This window comes from Drosophila arizonae, chromosome X (genome assembly GCF_054131065.1).
Source record: "Drosophila arizonae isolate 15081-1271.41 chromosome X, UAZ_ARI_1.0, whole genome shotgun sequence".
Taxonomy (NCBI): domain Eukaryota; kingdom Metazoa; phylum Arthropoda; class Insecta; order Diptera; family Drosophilidae; genus Drosophila; species Drosophila arizonae.
Window position 1 is genome coordinate 20,732,219 of NC_142927.1, and position 15,354 is coordinate 20,747,572.

General features: G+C 44.2%; 3 protein-coding genes across 20 annotated transcripts in view; 2 read left to right on the top strand and 1 right to left on the bottom strand.

Annotated features, from left to right (window-relative positions):
• Positions 1–2,422, top strand: part of spri (Src homology 2 domain-containing protein sprint) — a 143,734-nt gene extending 141,312 nt beyond the window's left edge. For all 14 annotated transcript variants that reach the window (XM_089475219.1, XM_089475222.1, XM_089475224.1 and 11 more), the window contains 2 exons: positions 698–1,524; positions 1,617–2,422. In XM_089475219.1, coding sequence (XP_089331345.1) covers positions 698–1,524; positions 1,617–1,949 — 1,160 coding nt within the window. In that variant the 3' untranslated portion in view covers positions 1,950–2,422. The remainder of the gene's footprint in view (positions 1–697; positions 1,525–1,616) is intronic.
• A 4,231-nt stretch (positions 2,423–6,653) lies between these two features.
• On the top strand, positions 6,654–11,116 carry LOC108619033 (leucine-rich repeat-containing protein 58). The gene is made up of 3 exons (XM_018015321.2): positions 6,654–7,765; positions 10,054–10,270; positions 10,355–11,116. Exons 1-3 carry the CDS (start codon positions 7,248–7,250, stop codon positions 10,730–10,732), a joined length of 1,113 nt encoding a protein of 370 aa, XP_017870810.1. The 5' UTR covers positions 6,654–7,247; the 3' UTR covers positions 10,733–11,116.
• Positions 11,099–15,273, bottom strand: PPP4R2r (Protein phosphatase 4 regulatory subunit 2-related protein). Of its 5 annotated transcripts, none has more exons than XM_089475503.1 (5): positions 15,119–15,273; positions 13,663–13,977; positions 13,403–13,591; positions 11,893–13,334; positions 11,099–11,273 (listed from the first exon to the last, which is right to left on the bottom strand). In XM_089475503.1, the coding sequence occupies exons 2-5, from the start codon at positions 13,877–13,879 to the stop codon at positions 11,169–11,171; spliced, it is 1,953 nt and encodes a 650-aa protein (XP_089331629.1). In that variant the 5' UTR covers positions 13,880–13,977; positions 15,119–15,273; the 3' UTR covers positions 11,099–11,168. The 5 variants fall into 5 exon arrangements, with proteins under 5 accessions (XP_089331629.1, XP_017870806.2, XP_089331630.1 ...); XM_018015317.2 differs by having other exon boundaries at positions 13,663–13,920; positions 15,119–15,257; XM_089475504.1 differs by lacking the exon at positions 15,119–15,273 and adding an exon at positions 14,952–14,976.
• Positions 15,274–15,354: the final 81 nt, after the last annotated feature.

The window sequence follows — 15,354 nt, forward strand, 5'->3', positions numbered from 1 at the left end:
CAGCAGCAGCAGCAGACGGTGCTGTGCAAGAAATCGAAGTACGCCAGCAGCAGCCTGTCCAGCATTGGTTCCATATCAACGGGCACAACCACCACAACCTCAAACACATCGACGACGACGACGATGACGACGATGACGACGACGGCCACCTGTCCGCAACAGGTGCTCAAAGACTGCCGCATCAATCGCAAGCAACTGAAGACTGAAGCACTCGCCGGCTCCATCATGGGCGCCATTGGCAAATGCCCCAATCCCGAACTGAAGCCTACCGTCGGCGGCACCGTCTGCCCGGACGCCTGCCATCCCGGCGAGCGCAACACCTGTGATCACTACGATATCAAGCAATTCTTTCACCTGGACGACCAGGGCAACATACTGCTCAACATGGCACACATTGTCGAGTGCCGCGCCCTGGGTCTGGCCCTCCAGGCCCAGAGCCGTCGCCTCTATCTGCGCTATCGGCGCGGCTGCGAGTGCGCCGACGAGAAGCCGTGCGATAAGCCCGGCTGTTGCACGCCCTTCATCTTATTGCTGCGACTGCTGTGTCGACTGCTATTCGGTAAGAAGCTGGAGAGGATTGCACCCACTGACTCATAGGCGATCGCGCTCTCCCTCTCTCTCTCACTCTCCCTCTCTCTCTTTATGCATATACCATACTTGTCTCTGTTATCCATACTGACGTCTCGCTTGCTTGCAGGCCATCCCCGGAATAAGATGAACATTCAGAGCGTCGGGCCGGGCGACTCGCTGCGCGCGTACACGCTGCAGTTGGCCCAAGATCCCAACTCCACGTTCGCCCGCAACATTGAGAACTTCATCAGCTGCACCAAGGAGTCGAGGGAGGCGGCGCCCCAGGTGGTCATGCGCAACATGCGCCAATTCATGAGCGGCATGAAGAACTATTTGGTGAAGCATGGCGAGGGCAAGTTCCATGCGGAGCTGGAGTCGGCGCGCGCCCGCCTCAAGTCCGATGAGTTTCTCAACTTGGACGCCATGCTGGAGACGGTGATGCACCAGCTGGTGGTGCTGCCACTGCGCGAGCATCTCTACGGCATCTTCGTGGACTACTACAAGCGCAGCGAGGACATTCAGCTGCTCGCCCAGAATGTGCGCTACGCTTACGAGCGGGATGCTTCCGACTTTGGGATACGGCCCACAGTGACGCCGCCGTCGCAGTCGGCGCTGCGGCTCATCTCGAATCTGCTGTGGCGTCTGCAGGAGGCCGAGCTGCCGCTGGACAAACTGGAGCTCTTCCTGTGCGTCATATCGACGGTGTTCGATGCGACGGGCTGTCCGCGGGGCCAGCAGCTGGGCGCCGATGATTTTCTGCCCGTGCTGGTCTATGTGGTGGCCAAGTGTGGATTCGTTGGCGCCGAGATCGAGGCGGAGTTCATGTGGGGTCTGCTCCAGCCGACGCTGCTGAATGGCGAGCCCGGCTACTACCTCACCGCCCTCTGCAGCGCCGTTCAGGTGCTCAAGACGTTCATGGCATCCGAGGGGGAGAGCGGCAGCGGCTCACTGGACGTAAGTACTCCAAGCCACAGCACCAACTGAATGCACACTTATCTCTCTCTCTCTCTCTCTCCCTCTCTCGCCCTCTCTCTCTGCTGTTGTAGTGGCGCTCCAGCTGCTTGCCGGCCTGCTCGAGCGTGCTGCGCGTCATCATACCGGACGAGTGCAACGGCTCGCTCCAGACTCGAACGCTGCCCGTGCGGCCGCACACGACGACGCGCGAGGTGTGCCGGATTATAGCGCATAAGGCGCGCATCACCAATCCGCAGGACTATGCGCTCTTCAAGCTGGTCGACGGCGAGGAGACGCTGCTCACCGATGCCGAGTGCCCGCAGGATGCGCGGCTCGCTGCCAAGGGCAAGCACTGCATGCTCGCCTACAAGCGCATCGATGCCAAGATTGCCTGGCCCACGGCTGCACAGCCGGGCAGTCATTGATGCCACCGGCCACGCCCCTTACCTACTGCCAACTATACCCATACCCATGCTCATACCCATACCAGCCATGCCAACCGGCCTCGCTCGCGCCCACGCCCACGCCCCCGCCCCTTTCCCTCTCCCTGTCCCTGTCCGTGCCCAACGGCCCCATCTTGCTCACTAACAAGCATATTTGATTAATAATTTATTATTATTACATTAAAATATACTTAGTAGCCTGTAAGTAAAGCTAATTAACGCTAATACATCTAATGTGTACTAAACAACAACAGTATTGAATTAAGAGCGGTTTTTTTTTAAATATATTTTTTAATCTCATCTCTCGCCAACAACATTCAAATCATCAAAACGTCATCAGAAACATCCAGAAGAAAAGATCGAACAGCCGGTTCGCAATAATTTTTTTTGCTAATAAATATACGAATATAAAAACATATAAAGAAAACAAAATAAAAACTATGTATACAACTATATATACTACATAGATATATATATACACATATATATCATATATATGCGTAGTTCGTAGTGGGCCAAAGGTATAGCACAAGGCCATTAATTATAGACGTAATCCCAGACAGACAGACACACTCACACACACACATCTATCTATATTGCACTCCTTATAGGCAATTTATCTAAAATACATATATGATCTTTAAACTCAATAACAATCGATGACCAATTGCAGCAACAAGAAAACAATCACAATTTTAATGCAAAACACACACACAGACACACACACATACATATATACAAAGCAAAGCATTTATAGCTATCTTTTTCTACTTGGGAGGGTTATGAAAGCAATTAATCACAACATCTAACACATTTACATATACATATACATGAATATGTATATACATATATATAACGTATGATTAATAACGGTTAACTTTAATATTTATGTACAACTAAAACCAACAACAGCTATCGAAAAATGTATTTTTTTTTTGTTTTTTTTTTTTTATTGTATACTTTGTAAAATATGGCAAACCACAAGGCAATTATTTAATTAATAATAAACAATAATAATGGAAAATTTTACAATTTGTCTTTCATTTCAATTAAATTCACGGGCAGCCGCAAAGTAGGCAACAGTTTTTTGCAAGAAATTGAGTTAAAGGTTGATGTATATTTTTGTAGCATACTTTTAAGCGGGTGAATATATTTAATATCAATTTTCAAATATTTGTGGTACTCCTAGAGCTTAACTCAACTATGAATTATTCCATATTTGAAAATGTTAATATGATATGATACTTTGATATGATGAAATCACTTGCCTTCAAGCTCAAATATTTACGATTAGATTCTAAATAAATGTGCAAATTTTGATTAAATTATATCAATTTAGACTTCTGATTAAATTCTAAAGAAATGTGCAAATTTTAAATTTAAATTTTTATCAATATGGGGTACTTGAAAAGAATTTAATGAAATGAAAAAATTGCTTGAATTGCGAAGAACAAAAGTTGAAATGAATCATTAAGTAAACCAAGATAAGCTACTGTTAATTGTTAAATTAAGTGCTGCAAAAATCGTCACCTGTTGCCTAAGATCTCGACTCTTGTTACCCATACAGCACACATATAGAGCCTAGATCGGGGGCTATCGCATACTTGGCGCCTGTCTAAAGACGTGTCCCAGCTTTCAGCACTGTGGGTTCAACAATAAATGGAAGACGACGCGACAGATAATTGATAATTGATTTGCCAAATTGATTAGGAAGCCAGATTTTGAGAATCAACTCAGCTCGAATGCGCACACACACTCACACACACATACACATATAGGCATTTTGATTATTGGAAAATGAATTATCAACATGTGCGCCTCGACCTATTGTGGCTGAGCCAGTGTCAATGTGCACATGTATGTCCATATATTTTGTTTGTTTGAATTGATTTATATATTTTGCGATTTTCGCCCTATGCAAGAAAGAAAGAAAACGATTTTATTGGCCCGTCGCAATTTGAATCGTTTGCACAACTATTGCTGTTGTTGCAGTTGCTTTATATGGAATATTTTATTTTGATGGCACATTAATTAAGGTGTGATAAGGACCACACACACGTACACACACACACACACCTACACACACCCACACACATACAAAACTGACGGTCGCTCAACCCACAAATCAAAATGAAATAAGTACGTGCACAAAAGCGCGCACAAATCGCGCACGCGACTTTAAACGCGCCGAATAGCCGTAGCCCCACAGCCAATTATAACCCCAAGTGTTGAGACAAACGGCCGCCACTGTCCCCAGTTATTGGTACTTCGAATGCCAGCTGCTCATAAATTGCAACAATTCCAATTGATAATCATGTACATATACATGTACATATATGTACATATATATGCCTCAAATGTCACTCTAGTCTCTATGTGTATGTATGTATGTGTGTGTGTATAAATCGCAAGCTGATCGCTGCCAAAGTCGTGTTAAACGCTCTTGCTCATATTTCTGTATTTTTGGCTTGTGGCTTATCAGCAGCGCTGCCGTCAGAGACAACAACAAATTTAGAACAATAACAACAACGACAGCAGCAACAAATAATAATATAAGAATAATAAAACATGAGCTAAGAATACTGGAGAATTGGGAGTGATCGACTAGAAAACGATTTCCAAATTTATTTCAATTCTTAAATATGTTTGATCTATTATTTGTTATTATTTTATATTAAATAAAAGAGACAGTTCAATAATTTTACAGTTTTCAAAATCAATTTCATTTATTTTCGATTTTATTTTTGTATTTCTGAACTTTTTCTTAATTAATTTTGAGTCTTTTGTCTATTTTCTCAACTTATCAGCTGCGGTTGCCGAAATTGGCATGCAAAGTAATATAAATATGTCCGCTGGACTTCAACCCAAAGGTAACAGAATTTTGAACTTGTAAGGCCTGCAATTTTTCCACTCCTTAAGGTTCAAGATTGATGCAGTTCAATAGGCACTCAGACTGAGATTTATCGATCTGCATTCTTCTTGCACTACGGCGGGATCTGTTACAAACACTGGCATGCAAATGATATGCTCCATCAGTTGGGGCACTTCGAGTGGGTTGAGGGTATGGAAAGGTCCACTGACGCGATAATAAAACATTTTTGCACCCCAGATGTGCTCAGCTGCTCGAGCCAGACGCCGAAGTTGAAGTCAGGGGGAACACACCAGACCGCTGGGAGGCGGGGCAAGGGGCGGGCTGCGGATTCTTTGATTAGACGTACTTAAGTACAAGGCAACAACAACCATGTCAACTGCTAATAAATATTACTTTCAGTGAGTGAGTGAGAGTGTGTGTGCAAGTGTGTGCGAGTGTGTGTGTGCGACTCAAGTGGGCTGTTTAGTAAATTTGTCGCGGGCATTAAGAGTGCTCCAAAGTTGGCTTGATAAGTAGCGATCATAAACGTAGTCGCGTCGAACAATTTGATACGACCGAACGAACGACAGCCATCGACTGACCTCATGCGAATGCCCTCCATGAGTCAGAACAGTCCTTACCATCTTCGGCATGATGTCATTTTCTGCACTGCCATTCACTGCGAACTGACCTACGAATATTATTATAAAAATTAATTTTAAACAAGTGTTTTATTATGGCTATTTAATAATCTCATTTATTTATATTGGGCTAACTCTCGATTGTTGTTCAGAAATTTGTATTTGGATTTTTTAACAATCTAAATAATAATTGACACTCAAATTAAGCATTCATTAATTTGAATTCCAAGGTTTTTATAATACAATTATTGTTTTTGTTTTTTATAGATGCTTAATAAATCAGTATTTATTTTATATTATACATATATATTTCTTGTTAACTTTATAATTTTGGGATATACTCGATAAACTAAATAAATAAATATTAATATATATATTAAAAACTCTTAAAAATGTTCGCATAGTGAGAAAATACGAAATAATAAAGTATTTATAAATATTTATATTTTTTTGTAAATCATAGCAATCAAATATAAGTTTATAAGAGTAGTAAAAATATGTAAAAATTAATATGAATTTATTTGATATTTGAATTTTGTTGTTTTTATTATTATTATTATTATTATTATTATTATTATTATTATTATTATTATTATTATTATTATTATTATTATTATTATTATTATTATTATTATTATAAATCATTTATTTATGATAATAAGAAATACATACTTTCATAATAATAATTAAAAATACTTGAAATTAATTTATATATATTATTATGACTTTTTATTCAATAGAAATGTAATTCTTGTATATATAACTATTATTCATTTTTTATTGCATATATACAAATATTTATTTATTTATTATATAGTTAAATAATTCAGCCCCCATAGCCTCGCCTTCAAAATCACTTTGAAGTGCTACTTGAAGGTGTTGAAGATGCTCTTGGGCCGTCTGCGCATATTCATTATATAAACTTGCTATAAACAAACCCAACAACCCATCGAGCAGCCAATGTCAAAGTTCACCTCGGCCCAGTGAAGCGAAGAACTGTTCGATTGACCCACGTCAGGCAGCGCTCAGCATTGGCCGCGCGTGTTTATCCCGAAAACAACGAGCACGGCAGAGTCTGTGCTTAGTGGACCTGTATCCGTGTGCGGCTCTGTGTGTGTGCGGGCTTGGCATGTGCGTGTGTGTGTGTGCATGCATATATTACGCATACGCCTGTTGCGCCTCGTGCGCAACGAAGACGACAATCGGCATCGGCATCGGCGTCGGCATCGACATCGACGCGGCTGGATCAGTCGCGTTGTACAGCAGCGGAGGCGCCGAGCCGTTGGCAGATCGCAGTTCAGTCAATGCTTGGGTCTGGTGCGCGTCGTTCGACTCTGCCCAATTGATATAGTTAGTGAATATAATATATACATACACACACTCGTATATATACACATATACATATAGAAACATTTTTTTTTCTGTGCTACGATTACCGTTGTTATTGTTGTTATTCCGATTTGCGTCGCAGTCCCGGCTGGCCAAACAGAAGAAGCGATGCGATCGCGCGCACACAGAGGAGAAGCAGAGACAGCCATAAAGAGCTTATAGAAAATAAAGTACAACAACAACAACAACAACAACAACAATAATAAGAAAACAACACACTCTTGAATAACAAACAACAAACACACACACACACACACCCGCACACACACACACATACACACCCGCACACACACACACATACATACGTGCATATAAAGAAATACATATAGAGAGAGACTCGCATTGGCATTGCATCGATAGAGGCAGCCGTATAGGCCAGTAGTGAAGTTGATCGGAGCAATGGAGCTGTATACGTCGGATAGCTCGGACACCGATTCGCGCGAGCAGAAGACCATCGACTTTGGTCGCATGAATCTGGATGTGGGCACACTGGAGGATCACCTCAGCTCGCCCCACAAGGCGCTGCTGAAGACCAGCGGCGACATCGAGACCATGCTGCTCAATCACAATCGCCTGGTGGCGCTGCCGCGCGTGCTGCAGCAGTTCACCAATCTCAAGATACTCGATCTGAGCTCAAATGCGCTCACCCAGCTGCCGGATGCCATTTGCCAGCTGCCGCTGGTCACGCTGATAGCCAAGAATAATCTGTTGACCAACTCGTCGCTGCCCAAATCCCTGCTCACCAAGCAGATGGGCAATGTGCATGGCGGCACCTCCACGCTGAAGGAGCTCAATCTGAGCGGCAATCAGCTGATCCACTTTCCCGAACAGGTCACCGAGCTGCGCCAGCTCAAGTATCTGTATTTGGGCGGCAACAAGATCTCGAGCATATCCAAGGATATCTGGAAGATGCAAAGGTATCGGAAATGTAAACAATTCCTACGGAGCCTAACCCTTAGTCCCGGCTCTTTCCATACCTACCTCCCTCCCTATCTCCCTATCTCCCTCCTTTCCTCTTTTCCTCTCTTTCTATCTTTAAATTTAAGTGATACTTTAAAGCTTTGAGCAGCAGATGGAGCTTAAGCTTATCCAGGAACAGCCTAGAGACAGCAAGCTATCAAGATAGCAGCTTAAGCTTATCCATGAACATCAGAAGGAATCAAAATTTCACGCAGACCCGACAGATCTATCGCATTACTTATCTCATATCCCAGTCTTTCCTTTCTCTTTCTGTTCGTCCCTCTCTCTCTCTCCCCGTCTTAATGTTGTGCTTTTTGGTGACACTTGAAGGCTTTGAACAGCAGATGGAGCTTCAGCTTATCCAGGAACAGCCTAGAGACATCAAGCTATCAAAATTCCACGCAAACGAGACAGATCTATCGCATTGACTATCTCTTACCGATAGATTCTCATCTCTCTTTCCGTCTCACTTCCTCAATATTGCACTTAGAGCTTAAGCTTAGCCATGAACATCTGAAGGAATCGAGATCCCACCAGACAGATTTATCGCATTGCCCATCTCTTACCCTCAATCTCTCTGTCTCTCACTCTCCCCCCAATCTCTCTTTCTTTCCGCTTCTCTCTGTCTCCATCTGAGCCTAATAGCTGTACAGCTGATCTCCTATTTACAATGATCCAGTTCCCTGCTAATATTAAGTATACGTTATTGGCTAAAGCAGCTTCCTTTCTTCCTTCCTTCCTTCCTTCCATTCGTCAGCTGTTTTGTAGTGCTTTGCATTTGCATTTTCGCACTGGCTCGCATGCTCAGCCTCAGTTGTTGTCAAGCGTAACACTTTGGTGGAGAATCGACAACGGCGGTTGGGGGTTCAAGTCTATTTGATGGTCTGATAAGCGGACTTTCGAGTGGCTTCGGGCGCGCATTGTAAAAGCCAAATCTATCGCGAAAATAAATGAAACACGCACACTCGACACACTCATAAAAATAAATATATATAATATTTAGAGAGAGGGAGAGAGAGAGAGAGAGAGAGGGAGAGACATATAGGTATCAATGGGGCATTTTTATAAGTAAACACAATAATAAATATAAAACAAAAGAATATGTGAGCCAATTCGAAATGGAAACACTTATCTCAAACGCCGAGCTTCCTGACCAGCAACAGCCGATTACGGAGTTTGGAAAAACCGATTCCAGCCGAGCAGCAAAGTGTAGCGAAACGGTTTCTATTTATCAGTCTGATTAATATCGTTAGACAATTAGATAAGACTTACGATAGCTCGAACAATCTATTCCCATATCAATTTAAGGCTATAAACATAACATATAAATAATAACAAAGAGCCGTTTTTTTATTGTCGTGGGACTTACCTATAAAAGAAAAAGCAAAAAAAAAAAAAAAAAAAACACTAAATCAAGTCTCATTATCTAGTGATACCAACTATCGAGAAATGAACATTTGGACCTGCACTATATCAAGCTCTCCTTATCAGGTGTTTGCTTCGAAAGCTCTTGCCCTATTTAGAAAATTATTCATAGCTAACAAAGCCAAGATTATTTACTATAATACCAGTATAACGTTTATCTATAGACTCAAAACCGGGCGACTTTTATCTCAGAAAGCTGCCTTGGATACAGCGCCCCCCTGAGTAGAAGTATTATGCCTAAGCACTTATATAAACTGTCAGCTAGACGTGTTTATCTATGAAATGTTTTTCGCACTAAGAGCCCCAACAGAAGTGAACTCGGCCCTGGACTGAAATAGACATAGGCCATCTGATAACGGTCTTGAATTAACTGCGAATACCTCTTAGAAGAAGTGATAAGAGATAACCTAAAGTTGGAATTAGAGTTGGGGATTGGTATTGTTGATTAGAGAAAGTTTAGTTTAGTTGATCTCAATTTGGTGTCAGAGAATGGGATATACATATAGCATAGTATATATAGGATATATACTATATACCTATGGTAGTATGTTTCATCTCTGAGCTCCAATCTCTGGACTTCATTCTCCATATAAGCCCATGAATCTATGGACAAGCCATTAAAGCATTCCAAGCCTGAGTCTCAAGGAAACAGGATTTTAGGAAGGATCCTAACCCAAAGCCACAAATATCACCTCATAATTTGTTCATAATCTTTAAGAAATCCAATTCAAGTATATTCATTATTTTCTCTCTCTCTCTCTCTCTCTCTCTCTCTTTCACACTCCTGCTCACCCTCTCTCTCCCTCTCTGTCTTTCACAGCCTTCATGTGCTTTCGCTGGGCGGTAATCTGGTCAACGAGGTGCCCGAGGCGGTTGGTTCCCTCAGCCAGCTGCAGGCGCTGGTGCTCTGCGACAATCTCATCGAGAATCTGCCGATGAGCATTGCACGCTTGAAGAACCTGAAGTCGCTGCTGCTGCACAAGAATAGACTGAAGCACTTGCCCAAGGACATTGTCGCCCTGAAGAACCTGACCGAGGTGAGCCACTGGGCTAAGCCGATCAGCTCCTTTAAGATCTGTCTCAATCTCAACTCAATCGATCTTCTTCTGTTCTGCCTTTAGCTGAGCTTGCGCGACAATCCGCTGGTGGTGCGCTTTGTGCAGGACATGGCACTGAAGCCGCCGACGCTGCTGGAGCTGGCCGGGCGCATTGTGAAGGCCAGCGGGCAGCGTCCCGGGCCGGAGGATGTGCCGCGCACCCTGGTCGACTATCTGAACAGCGCCAATTGCTGTGTGAACCCCAACTGCAAGGGCGTCTTCTTCGACAATCGGGTGGAGCACATCAAGTTCGTGGACTTCTGTGGCAAATATCGCGTCCCGCTGCTGCAGTACCTCTGCTCATCGAAGTGCATCGAGCCCGAGGAGCTGTCGCGCGCATCCAGCAGCAATGCGAGCAGCGCCAGCAGCGGCTTCATGATGCGCAAGGTGCTCCTGGGCTAGGCGCGCCCAGTTGACCCGCACCCAGGTCCCGGACCGGATCCGTGATGTGTGCCCAACCGACAAGTCGACGAGTCCGTTAGCCAGTCGGCCAGGCCAACAACGGAACGGAACGGTACGGTATCGCTCGTCCGTTGGCTGTGCTCGTGGTTGTTGTAGTTGTTGTTGTTGTCGTTGTTGTTGCTCCTGCTGCTGCTGCTGTTGCTTTTGATGTTGCGCACTCGGATATCCATTGGCTACACTGCATTACCAAATTGTTAACCAAATTTGCCATATGAATTGTTTGTTCATTGTTGTGTTATATAATGCTCCCCCTACCCCTAAACCTACCCCCCCGCAAAAAGCACGAAATATATATATCCACACGTATATCTATACACACATAAACGCAATAATTTTTATTTAGACATGACATTGATTAGAGGAGAATTCTGATGTGCTAAACACATATAATCCACTGTATAAAGATCGTACTCTCTTCTTGATAATAAACGTTTTCCAATATTTCATTATTAGCTATGTATGAAGTTGATTTGACTTGCTTCTATGTTGGAAAATAAAGGAATTAAAAATTATGATTAAATTCTATATCGAATAGTAAACGAAAGTAGATGATCAACTTTTGAGCTTAATGATAATTGATCATAGATAATACGTAAGAGATAAGAGATAATAGTAATTGCTCATTGTGGAACGGGCAATGATACATAAATATAAAATATGACATGATGTGTTCGATCGATTCATGTACGCTCAACAATATGGAAAACTATCATATATATGGAATATAGATCTGCATGAACTTAATTCTCAAACTTACAATTAAAAAAAAAAAATAATAATTCGCGTTGTGTCTGCCTGTGTGTCTGTGTGAGTGCATCTCCAGACGGCTCTGAATGCTCGATTGGGAATACGTTGGAGACATACATATATCATAGTATTATATCAGCTATGGCCTAAAGGTAAAACCCTAGATAATCAAGTTATATATCCCATAACTCTTGGGATTGGTCTGCTGTGTGTGTGTGTCGGTGTGTGTGTATCCTTTTTATCTTCTACTCATTATGTTCTATTTATGTGGAGTAGGTGTAAGTATTCATAATAGTCGCTGTCGATCTGCGTGACCGCATGGAGCCAATCATCATCATTTATTGGACCATTACCTCCTGACTGGTGTCATCCACCTCCATGGCGTCCGGCTCATCCTTGGGCCCGTCGTCGGTGGCCATGTCGCCAATAAGCAAACTGCTCTCGGCCATGACAACCTCTTCGACGACCGCTGTGATCGAGTTCTGTTCGTCCTCCTCGACTGGTGTATCCTCCATGGGCTGATCGTTCAGTGCCAATGTGGGCGTGGCACAGGCTGTAAAAGCAACTGTATCGGTTGCCGGCGCTTCGTCGGCTTCTGCTGCTGGCGGCGATTGAGGCGTGGCCAACTCATCGGTCTCAATGGGAACAGCTGTAACGGGAACAGTTGCAACTGCAACTGCAGCTCCATCTGTATCGGCGGTCGCATCAGCGATCTTCTGCGCCTTCTCTGGATCATCTGCAGCTGGAGCTGCTGCAGCAATCGCAGCCGGCTCAGCATCAGCTGCAGTTGCTGCTTTGGTCTCAGTCTTTTCGGTATTGCTCTCGTCAACAGGGTCTGCCTTGATCTCCAGCTGGGTGTCAGTCTTGGCCTCGGCATCAGGTGCCTTCGCGGCCACAGAATCTCCATCCTTGTCAGCTACAGACTGGCCGGCGACAGCTGCTGGTTCACTGGCCTTTTCTGGTGAGGCCTTTGCTGGTTGCTCCGCCTTCTCAGCCGGCTCCGCTGGCCTGGCGTCCTTGGATGATTTCTTCTCCTCAGAATCGTCGACAGCGGCGTCTTCGCTCTGCTTCGATGCTTTCTCCGCATCTTTCGCTGGCGAGTCCGACTTCTTTTCAGCTCTCTCCACTTCCTGCTTTTCAATAATTTTCATCTGCCCACCGGCCGCATCTTCCTCGTCCGCACTGGTCAATGGATCCTTGACCTGACTGTCGATGGCTGCATCCTTTACAGTTTCTGCAACGCCTCGGTCAATCTCATCGGGCTCGGCCAATTCTGGAATATCCGCGTTAGGCTCTGTCGTTAGACTCTTCGCTTCCTTGTCTGCGCTGAATGATTTCTTGACTGGTGCCTCCTCCTCTTCATCGGGTTCCTCAATTTCGGGTATCTCGCGAGCAGCTTCAGTCACATCCGTCTTCAGATCACGGTCTTCATCAGCAGCCTCTGCCTTGGCTTTGTCTGCTTTGGACTTGCTGTTCACGGTGGCGACCTCCTCATCCGCTTCTTCAGCATCCTCTTCGTCGCGCTGCTCATTCTCGTCAAAGTCGAGCTTGGCCTTCTTGGCCTTCGGCGGAGCAGCGGCGCTGTCGTCGCTGCGTGGGCAGCTGGCCTTCATAGCAAGGCAATTGGTCTCCTCGATGGGGACGTTGCGGTCATCTCCGTTATTGAAGATGTTCTCGTTCTCCATCTCGATGTCGATGTTGACCTCTAGCGAAATATCCCCATTGCCGACAGAGTCTAGCGAATCGCCATTGTCGCTGTCCGTGCGCTTGCGACCCGGATCAATGGTGCTAACAACTAGATATGTGGACACACACGAGATTAGAGTTCATGTCGTGATCCGCTTACGGCCAACTCCTACTCACCCAGTATATTTTTCTCGAGCGCTCGCATGTACTTGTCGATGCGCGAGTATTGCTTGCGAGGCTCAATCAGTAGCTCACAGAGCCGCTGGACCGTGAAGGGAGCAGCATTGAATAAATCGAGACGCTCCAGCAGGGAGGCCTTCATTGTCTCAAAGTTGAAGGGATCGACGTTCGGGTAATTGGGTATCTCTGTGTGGGCAGAAATTAAAAATGTATTTTATCGAAGTGGGCTACCGACGGGATTCGTAGGATTCACTTACCCTCCAGACGTGGTGGGTCCTCGTTAAAGTGCTTGATCACACTTAGCAGCTTCTCGCGGAACAAATACTTGAGGCTGGACCACTTGAAGACGGTGTCGCCGGTCTTGGCCACATACTGCAAATAGTCCTCCAGCTCTTTGGGTATTTCCTTCTGCTTGAGCTGTGTGAAACGCTCTAAAATTTGTAGAATCTCATCGCTGTTCTCCATGGTAACCATTGATGCTCGTTTGAAGCGTAAGCGTTAGCGTTAGAGAAACCCTGCCAAAGGAATGCGAGTTCAATTTGTGTGCATAAACCGGCCGGTCAAAAAATACTCTGAAAAAAAAAAAAAAAAACTTTACTCTATGTGGATGAAAAATTTTCTCCGCTCCCGTGGTAGACACACAAAATCTGAAAGGAAAACTGCAACTATTGCCGGCCGCCCTCCCAATGATTGTATACGTGTGTGAGTGTGGCTTAGTGTATACGTGTGTGTGTGAGTGCAGCAGGTATGCGCCGAATCAACGACACTAACAAACACGATTGCGCCCTGCTCTCGGCTCTCGGCTGTCGGCTACGAATGTACCAAAGCCGAACAGCTCAGCCTAGTTAGGTACATAGGCTCTCCTTTGATAGATTGGTGCATTAGCTTAATTTATTCACGAACCATGTACATATGTGATTTGCCTATGCGTGTGTGTGTTTATTGAGTAGCTCAACAGGTGGTTTAAATTGAAGACGCCAATAAACTTACACCAATATACAGATATTATTACCGTATATATCGAATTTGAAGCGAAGGTACTCTAGGTGTGCATCGTTTTTAGCAAGCGGCAACTGGGCCCAAGAGCTTCAGGAATGCAGCTCGTCGTTGCGGAGATGCTGTAATCTGCATTGGTTGGTTGTTCCCAGTCAGGCGCGGGCAGAAAAATACAGAGGGAGGGAGTGAGAGAGAGAAAGAGCGAGGGCAGATGCACGATGCACATATACCAACACAAATGCACACATAGAGACCGGGCGCGCTTAAAACTACTACAACTGAGAGCAATTTAAATGAGAGACGAGCGATGTCTGCAAGTTCATCTGGTGAATGGTGGAGGATTCCTTGCAAATTTACACAGAAAAACTAGTTATTTCACCAGCCTGCACACACACATGCATACAGCCAGAAACATATGTACGTACTTTATGAATGTATGTATGTACGTATGTAGTATGTACGTATCTAAGTGCGGCTCTATAGCAAATAGCGACTTGGTTATTGCAGCTGCAGAAGGTTTACATGGATGTCTTTATACAAACATATTTACCTAAATTGGCCGGTAAGCCGACCGAATGCGTAATAAACCTAATTATAAAACTAGGCTTGATGTTAGTTTTCGGTATTCACAATTGTTGATTCCGGTGACTAAATGCAGTTGGGCATTTTATTTACACCTTATTATTAGTAATAAAAGTATGGTAACTATGAATTTACCTGCGATTGCTGATGCGACCACTGGAGCACTATCACACTTATTATTATATTATAGTTAAATGTATTTATTTATTTTGCTCCGCTTCACACTATGTAAGCTATTGATATTGTAGACAAACATACCAAAGGCTAATCGATTAGCACGAAGCAAATTTGTGTCACCACTAACTTGATAGGAATATTCCTCGATATATGTATGGGTCCGCATTGTGTATCGAATATAATATTAAATAGGT